This window comes from Papaver somniferum, chromosome 5, assembly GCF_003573695.1.
Source record: "Papaver somniferum cultivar HN1 chromosome 5, ASM357369v1, whole genome shotgun sequence".
NCBI lineage: Eukaryota > Viridiplantae > Streptophyta > Magnoliopsida > Ranunculales > Papaveraceae > Papaver > Papaver somniferum.
The window spans coordinates 133,997,648-134,007,164 of record NC_039362.1 but is presented as its reverse complement, the minus strand read 5'-3'; the positions used below and the strand labels follow the sequence as shown (position 1 = coordinate 134,007,164).

General features: G+C 34.6%; 1 protein-coding gene across 1 annotated transcript; it reads right to left on the bottom strand.

Annotated features, from left to right (window-relative positions):
- Positions 1–649: 649 nt before the first annotated feature.
- On the bottom strand, positions 650–9,289 carry LOC113282787 (dynamin-related protein 1C-like). Its single transcript, XM_026531868.1, has 16 exons — positions 8,968–9,289; positions 8,806–8,869; positions 8,500–8,607; positions 7,645–7,746; positions 6,138–6,188; positions 5,977–6,038; positions 5,176–5,266; positions 4,972–5,036; positions 4,667–4,861; positions 4,453–4,572; positions 4,281–4,351; positions 3,414–3,639; positions 2,896–2,946; positions 1,558–1,792; positions 1,312–1,451; positions 650–1,045 (listed from the first exon to the last, which is right to left on the bottom strand). Exons 1-16 carry the CDS (start codon positions 9,097–9,099, stop codon positions 920–922), a joined length of 1,839 nt encoding a protein of 612 aa, XP_026387653.1. The 5' UTR covers positions 9,100–9,289; the 3' UTR covers positions 650–919.
- Positions 9,290–9,517: the final 228 nt, after the last annotated feature.

Below are 9,517 nucleotides of genomic sequence, written 5' to 3'. Positions count from 1 at the left end.
GAACTTATACACAGGTACTGATATTTTAATTTAGCGTAAAACCATTGTAAAATACTTTGATTTTCTTTCCCAATTTTCTACTTTGCAAAGTATCATAACAAAGTGTCTATGTTCTCCACTATTTTCATATTTAGTAATAGCATCACAAAGATTTGATTACAATGTAAAAACCGATAGCCAGAGTAAGAAAGTTACTTCCACGTAAAACTTTCCATTTTTTTGAGCATAAAATTGTGAATTTCAGTTTCCAAAACCAATATTTCCCATACGAAAAATTATATACGTTAAACGGGTTAGGCGCGCTTATTGATCAGTTATTGATCCTTTTAGTGTATTATATTTTTATACTTTTGAATTGCATTTGACAATTAATATAAATATGTAATACTAATCAATCATTAATTAATCACGATATCTTTCATTGTAGTATGCACAGTGAAAAATATTAGAACTGTCCTATTTAGACGTTAGGGGTCTCCACAAGCGAATTTCACAACCAACTTCTACCACCTTTCAGTTATATGTGTGAAATTTTTGTGGCCTAATATGGAAATTCAGTTATATGGTGTGAAATTTTTGTGGCCTAATATGGAAATTCATAGGTGAATTGAGTTACTTTTTCGACATAACATAAATGGCTTAAACTAGGTTTTGGTTAAGTACTATTGATTCAAGCGTCGAAATGCTCCTTTTTTCGGGCATCGTTTAAAAATTCATGAGGATTTAACTAGAATTCCACTATTGTCGGTAAATAATCTAACATAATTATCTGGAATTTTGTATAACGCCCGTGCCGTAAGACCTAGTTCAATTACATAACAAAAAATGTGAATAGTAAGACAAAAAAATTGGTCTTTGAAGCTTTGTTTGCGTGTAATATTGTAATTACGGACAATCACACCTTTCAATGTAAGTCGGCTCATTTCCATGCCACTGAATCTATCTCATCTCTTGCTGATTTATATAGCTTGAGCTTTTTAGCAATTCCTTCCCTTTTCTCCATGAGCTGGGGGTCTTCGTCTAACATTGCACCAAGTTGTTTTTTCTGTACACAAGGGGCAAAATGAATCGTAAAGTTCATTTCCTAAAAAAATATTTTGCAACTTATCTTATATAAGCATTAAACTATTTGGTTTCTGGTAAGACTTGGAAGATTCTCATATAAACTCACCCATATCTTGAACCTATGCTTAGTCAGTTTCTATTGCTCTAAAACATGTGCAGGGTCTAATTCATCCTACAATACAAGTATATGGTTGATCTATTTCAACGTTTCCAAAAGATACAGAAACTAAAATTCAGCAATTATACCTCCCTCTTCCCAATTTGAGTATAAAAGTAATTGAGCAATGAACGTTTGGCTTCTCGGACTTGACAGTAAACAACAGCCTTCGGGATGGAGTGTTTCAGTGTATCACAAACCATGCCAATATATGCCGACACATTTGATCCTGAAAATCAAATTATTTAAAGTAGATTATATAGATCAGTAAGAGAGATAAAATAGAGAGTAAATTATTTCAAATTCGTTTGGGTAAAAAGAGAATCTCGTCATACCAATTCTTCGAAGGTGGTTCTCCGAGTACCGGTCGCTAGTTGGGGCAGTATTGGGAGTTGGTCCGCCTTTCTCTGGTTCCATAGGGAGCTTCCGGAAAAATTCAACAGTCAAGTAACTCGATTCCATTTCCACCAACCGCAAAACTGTTTTCCGGCTATCATCTCGAAATCTTTCCAAAGCTTCATTAGCAGCTGCTGCTATATCAGATTGAAGTGTTGGGAACCGCTTCAACTCCTGGAAATGTAAACCAGCAGATGTAGCGATAAAAAGGAAACAAATTACCTAGTACTTAGTAATCAGTAATCACATTTAAAAGGAAAGCACAGTTTGGTAATATTCAAGAAAAAGAAGAAAAAAAAGTTGAGCCTGCAAATATGGCATGGTACAAGAGGATTCTGCAAGCACCATAAAGATGTTGATTCAAGAGTAATTTTGAAAAGAGTTATTAAACATATCAAGGTTTGTCGAGCAATTCTGTCACTCAACATAACCAATCCACATAAACACAACACAGACAACTGAAACCAACACCATTGGCCCTATTCAAGTTTATGGACCTAACTGGTGCACCTGAGCCAAAAAACCATGTAAACAAAAATTTAAATAAACAAAATCACAATAAAGCTATAACTTGACATGTCACGAGGTACTTCCCAAAAAAAGAAATGCTAGGGTTTAAAGACTAACATGCTTTCTTAACTTTCAGCATATAAATAGCCCTTCAGCATACAGTTAGGATTTTAGAAAACCCTGAAGTTTTCTCCTTCATTAAGACCAGTAACACACGCCAGGATTAACTGGGATCCAATGATCACATAATTCAAGTTGGAATGAGAGTATTTTTTTATCTTACGAGAGAGTCAATCATCAAAATATTTGAAGAGAAGTGCCTGATGTTTTCCTTCTTTCTGAAACACATAGCACGTTTAAGGTCCCAATTGGTGTCCTGCTAATGTTACATCATGCAAGTACCAGAAATGCCAGAACTACGAGTGGGATTTCAGAGAAATAACTTGGTGTGCTTTCAAAATGAATATAATGAGTCCACAAATAAGAGATAAAAAGGCTATGAACATTCAAAATTATTTAGATGGTTTCACTCTTATTTATAGACAAATAGAAAATCAGCATAAATCACCCAAAACCATTGAAGGTTGTGACATTCTGATAGCTGCATCATGCAAGCAGGGATAAAGAACTGCAAATTTGAAGTCTATATAGCACTCCGACCAGCTACAACCTCTATTATAACATCAGAAGTATACCAGGTTGCAAGAGCGCTAATTAACCCCATACAAAGATAAGACGAAAGTTATCTTTAGTTATAGATTGCTCACCTGAGTCTCTGCTATAGACTTTCGAACAAGTTCTTTTAAGACAAAGTGAACCTGAAAGAAATAATATCCAATGAGTAAAATATAAATAAATAATAACAGCCATTAAATTGACATAACAGACTTATCCTCCGAGGGTAAGGATCATACAGCATAATCATGACATCAAAGAAAATTCGGGGACAATGTTTAGATAGGCATGCCTTTATCTACGTAAAAGTTCATCTAAGAATATGATTAAGGATGAAACCAACAAAACTCATCCTGAAATTGAAAATACATATTAAGCTTGCCCAAGCATCATGTTTCACAAAAGTTGAGAGCATATTAACTATCGCAAGATGCCAATTATACACACCATATTAAGGAATCACATTTCTTCATGCATAGACCAGTTTTATGTAAAACCGACAGAACATAACACTGAAAGCCTCTTTAATAGTCCATAAAACCTCAACAGAACTAGTATTTATAATAGTAAGTACGAGCATTAAAAACAGGTGCAAAGACAAAAGTATTACTGCGTCGACTGAGGCTTCAGCTGGTCCTTTAAAGAAACTGAGAGAGCCATCAATTAGTCTTCTGTATCCTTGTTCTGGGGCAATTAAATGTGGTTGATAACCATCTGCCTCTGATACGACTTTTCGGACATTCTGTAGAGAAAGATGGCGATCAAAAGGGAGCTTTTTCAGAGCAGCTGGTAATTGGTTGTCAAAAACCAAATATATCCGATCTCCACCAGCTCGCCTAAATCAACAAACTGCGGGTAAGTTACGAGCCTTTCTGAATGAAATCATAAAATGCCTTGGAAAAGATGATACAACATTGAGTCTTTGGGAAAACTTGGAAAACATGCAGTACTTCAGGGAGGCATTATATAATAGGGAGTAATTAATAATTGGTCTGCAGGTGTATGTAACAATTTGGGAGCCTTAGATTTTGAAAAGATTGCATATTACAGATATAAACTACATAGAGAACTCCTTATATAAGTTATTTGAAAAAATACGGCTGTTCAGGCTGAAGGTTATCAACTACAACATCTAACTCCAGGTTGATGACTTGACCTTTAGTGGTTAGATGTTGAAGACCACAATTATCATGAAATCCAATAGTTTGCCAGAGCATCTAATAAAGGCATAAAATTGTTAACCACTCACAGGTTTACTTGAATGCACATAAATAAACAAAGGATAAATAGAAATATTTCAAAAAAGCTCTACCCCCTTTTGCACACAGCTGGGGAAATGGTGGTCTCCTAGGAATAATCTATTCTTACTATCATATATTTGTGGATTAAACGAAAACCTAAGAACTAAAACATAAGATTTAAAAACAAATTCACGTCCCAGATATTCAATACATGTAAAAAGAATTTAATGGATTACCCTCCATCAAGGTGTTCTCTAAAAACACGGTCAAATGCACGGCACATTTCTAAAATTGTGTACAGCTGAGCCTGAAGAAAGAAAGACAAAATCTTAGTGAAAAAATCAGACAAAAACAAGCAGTTTTAATATACAAATACAAATTATCATCCAGAACATCCTTAAGTCATACCCCTGCATCTACTCCAATAGGCCTACCGAGACGGTCCAGCTCTGATTCAAGCTCATCAATTGTTTTATTAATTAAAGCAATGATACTTGGTATCCGCTGCCTGATCACAACCTCCAGATGCTGATAAAAAACACCTTATGTTATTGCGTGGATTATATATTTCAATATCCATAAGTGATGGACAGAGAAACCAAAAGGGGCTAACTGAGTATACCTTAGATAGAAGTTTCGCTAGATACTCTGAGCCCATTTTATTTGCCAGGTGACCATAATCAGGGCTACTTTCGAAGTATTCTTGTTCCCTACGTCGAGCAGCAACCATGTCAACATTCCTATTGATATCAGCTTGTGAACGGTTAACAATTCCAACCCAAGGATGTTGCAGCCTAAGAGATCTTCCTTCAAGAACCTAGAATAGTCATAAACAACATTTTTTGATGCTTTAGAATTTGTACTTGATTAAGAGAAGTATCAAAAACTAATCCAGCAACTAACTGTTAAACAAAAAGGTGAACCTACATCAAGAGCATTGGTACCCTTGTCCATAAGATCTAGCTTTGTTAACACCCCAAACGTCCTTTCACCTGAAAAGGATATCAAGAAACAACAAACAAGTGAATCTTTGAAACAACTAGTTCACTGTGAACCCATATGATTTATGGGAAAAGAGAACCCTTTTCCTCATAACGCAGAAAACAGGATGCAAAAACCACAAAGCTGCACCTGAAGGATCAACTTGTTTTGCAAGCTTTATGGCATCTGAAGTAGCGATATCTTGATTAGCAGGAGAAATGGCCAATATAATGCAATTAGGCTACAAAATCAAACCAAGCAACTATTAGAGGGAGGGAGGGAGTTCAGGGGCAAATTCAAAGGACCCCATCGGCCCCGTAATGTTTTAAAATTATTAGCCACCCATGTATTTGACTATTTTCTAATATTTTAGTGCTAAAATTACCCATTGCCCCCCACAAAATTTTTAATATAAGAAGATATCCACATGTTTTCCGTATATTCATTGTGTGGTTTCAGAATTAACTCTAGCGTACTTTCGATATCCCATATCCAACATACCTAAAATTAAGGAGATATATAATGATATACATTTTTTTACGTGTTTTATCGATCTTATTCAGGTATCTGCATATTTTCTCTATTTTTCTATCAATTTTATTCAGTTATCTGCACATTTTCTCTACTTTCTATCTGGACGAACATGTACTTTGACTTAGTTTTATATTAGTGTGTCTACTATTGCATTTTAGTTATGATCTTCAACAACAAGTATGCCCCCATTGAACTGTTGTTCTGGCTTCGCTACTGAGAGTGTTAATGTAAAAATGTTTATCTAGATTCTCGATTAATTGGTGAAACGTGCCAGATAAACCAATAACTCAGACGGGCATGACCTAAATGGATCATAATTTCAAGATTTTGATAGAATATAACTTAAATTCTCTGTATGCAGATGATAAAGTACGATCGCCTTTTCAGTGTGTTCTGAAAAAAATAAGAATAACTTACCTTCTCAACATAAGAGCGGACCATGTTATCAATATCCTCAACAATGCTTTCATGTTGTCCCTCTGAATAGGACAAAATTATTATCAGTTATTTACTTTAACATAAGTATGATACATTCATCAACTTACGCGAAAAATAAGATGAAAATATAGAGAAATTACCTACGGCAACCTTTGTCATCCCAGGAAGATCTATTAGTGTCAAGTTGACCACTGCAAGAAAAAGAAACTGTATCATTGAGCATGCAGATAAACCATGGTCTTCAACTTTGCATCCCAAGATTTGTACAGCTAACACTAATCCTACATCTTCATGCAACTCTAATGCAAACTATATAAACTAATAGAAAGCTATAAACATATAATTGGAAAATTATAATAACTTAAACGAAGGTTTTCCTTTTCTTCATTACCTTTCTCCACGATTTTGTATAATGAATATCTTAAAGAAGCTATACTAGCGCTAAAACGAAAATTTCCCTTTCTTTTCTTTTATCTTAATTTGCAAGCAAGTTGAACAAGGGAGGTCTTAACAAATCAAAATGTTTAACCCATGAGTCCCTAATATATAAAGTAAAACTGAAGTACCCACATCTTCTACTACTTAAGATCAAAGTATCACTAAATGTCCCAATATCCAGTGGTTCAGTCCATCTCCCACTGAGTTCACATGGGAATTCCACAAAGGTGACATTCTCACTTTGAAGGGTAGATGGATATTGTGGCAAACTACAATTACCCTACCATGGTGTCGATACGCGTGTGGCATGTGGTTAATATAAGGACAATAATTTCATTGTTGCCTTATAATATATGGGTGCAATGGGGAAAAGTAGCAAAATGGGTGGATGCCATGAAATGGACTGCTAGAGTAAGCCATTTTGGAGGCATTTCCAAGGCACATCATAATAGTAGCTACATACATTTTTCCATATGCAACACCCTGAAAGATCTCGCTGTGGTTCTCTAGTTGATCAACTAATATGAGAAATTAGACAAACCAAACCTAATACGATTTTGATCACATAATTTCCAAGGGTATAGCCTTATAGGTGCAAGTAACTTTCCACTTTTCAAACACATGGAACAGTATGTATTTCAGTTTTTGGTACTGTCTTTAGTGATTGGTAAGAGCCCTGACAGGGCATTCAAGGACTGGCAATTTACATTCTTTAAGAAGCCTCTTGCTTCCACTCTTGGTCGAGCCATTTAAAAAGAAAGAATAATTTAGGCCAAAACAGAAAAATGACAATGGTGATAACATAAGGTTAGAGGGCTAAGTGTTTAGGAATTCAAGATTCTCACTCTTACAATTACCTCATTTCTCTTATGATAGTGGTTGAATTTCCTTTTTATTAGCATGTACTGTTTTCAATGAGTCCAGCAAGGAAACTAAAATATTACTGCTTATAGGACCACAAAATATCCTCATAGTTCCTTTGGTCTTTGCTAAGTTATTCCTAATGGTGTTTTGTTAGTTGATATTTAAGTATGTGCTAGGCAAACATTATCTTTAAGAATACCATAGCTATGGTTCGAGATGGTCAACAGTTTAACACTAGTGGTCTAACAAAATGCAATAAATCAGTGTCACTAAAGTTAGATTTTACTAACAGTCAGAAAAGACAACAAAACAATAAGCAGAAAGGTAGAGGCATTAGATACAAACCATTTGGTGAATAGATGCTGAGATGAATTGGAATGTTAGAGATCTGCTTTGATTTTCCAGTAATACGATCAGTCTCATCCGAGATCTCCCTACGCACGGCGGCTTCACAAGCAAGAAGGAACACTCATTGCTTAATAAAACACTACTAGTCAAATAGCCATAAAATAAGCAAGTAGCCTGAGAGCAAAAACCGTATTACAATGTTTTGACAAATTGAAATGCTTGAAAGTAACGCAGCAATCATCAGATGAATACAATAATGTGTTTAAGTATCTCAAGTTGAATTCATAATCCATGCATTTCTTAAGGTTAAAGTAGCTTCTGGAGTAATCTTAATAATAGGTCTACAGAGTTCTCTCACTCTCACTAAGAAAACTCATCTAAAGGACTCTCGTCAGTATTCCTCTGGAATATCCACTATCCATATGCTGCAGGAGCTAAGGCTTGACAATTGATTGATCTACCTAACAAGTTAAATGTGTTCTAAAAGGGTATAGGACTTCCATTAAAAAAGTAATTTTTGCTTGATTGTTACATCAGCTGTCGAAAATATTGTACTGCAAATAACCTACATTTTCTTTCATATGCACCGGCTCAGATTTATTGTCTGTTTAATCTGTAACATGCACTGAGACCCTTCAATATTAGTTAATCCTTATGAGGGAGAGATATAAAACGGTCAAAAGCAAGTGAATTCATAATGCTAAATTCCAAATGCAATATTTAAAATCTAATTCACTACTTGCAATCAAGTTGAGATCTCAAGCCTTGATTCAGTAACCTGTAATTGACCATGAATACTACATGTAAATCAAAATCATCGATACTGCTAATTGAAAACGTCTAATGCCTTACCAAAATCAGTGAACTTCTTCCTAGGCGCGTGAAGAAACTCAGCATATTCCGTCTGCCCTTTATCTAGCTTGTGTAGTTGTAATACCAAAGGTCGCCTCGTCACAATACCTAGATATTTAAAAATTTAGATCAAAATGGCAAGATACACAAACTTTATAACAAATTCAACAAATCAGTGTGACCTTGAGCTACATTTCTAAATCACAACCCAAATTTGATATTCTCTTACCTATCAGATTCAAATCAAACCCTAGAAATCTCTAACTTAATCAAAATTCTGAAATACTAGAAATAAAGTATACATACCAGATCCTCGAGGTAAGAAATCCCTTCCAACAATGCTTTCTAACACAGAAGATTTTCCTGAACTCTATTACAAAATAAACAAAAAAAAAATCAAGACTAAGCAAACGAAAAAAGAAAAATCATAAGAAAAAGAAAAAAAGGATGATGAAATTGTAAAAAAACCTGGCCACCAACGACGGCAACAGAAGGAAGAGCTTCCCATAAAGACATTCCTTCACCACCATGATCACCTAATACTGTACAAGCTCTTTGGATTCTATTCACCAATCCAATCAAACTTTCTAAAGATGCCATCAGATTTTATATAAAGATCTCTGAATCTTAAAAAAATCAGAATATGAATCTCAGATTGATTGAATGAAATGTTGATCTAATTCGAGCAAATAAAATCGAGAAGTTAATGTATAATCGATTTAGCAGATCTAAAAAATGAAATAATACGAACTCTTTTTGTATTTAGTTTTTACATGGGAGAGAGAAGAGAGAAAATGAAAAACAAATTATGCAGTAAAAAGCAACGAAATATTAAAAAGAACGGTTGATACTTGAGACAGTATTTTAATTTATTTTTTATTTATTTTTTAAACGACTTTAGATGTATTTTGATACAGCTCCTTTGGTTGTCTATTTATCTACTAAAAGGTACATGGTAAATTTGTTGGTGAGTTTGGTAGTGCGTCTCTCTTCACCTGTAGTAAAAGGAAATTTTTAT

Coding starts and splice junctions, on each gene's coding strand:
- LOC113282787 (XM_026531868.1), bottom strand. CDS start 9,099: ATGGCATCTTTAGAAAGTTTGATTGGATTGGTGAATAGAATCCAAAGA. Junction 5,037..5,175: donor AAAACAAGTTGATCCTTCAG/GTGCAGCTTTGT, acceptor TATCCTTTTCAG/GTGAAAGGACGTTTGGGGTG. Junction 1,793..2,895: donor AGTCTATAGCAGAGACTCAG/GTGAGCAATCTA, acceptor TTACATTTCCAG/GAGTTGAAGCGGTTCCCAAC.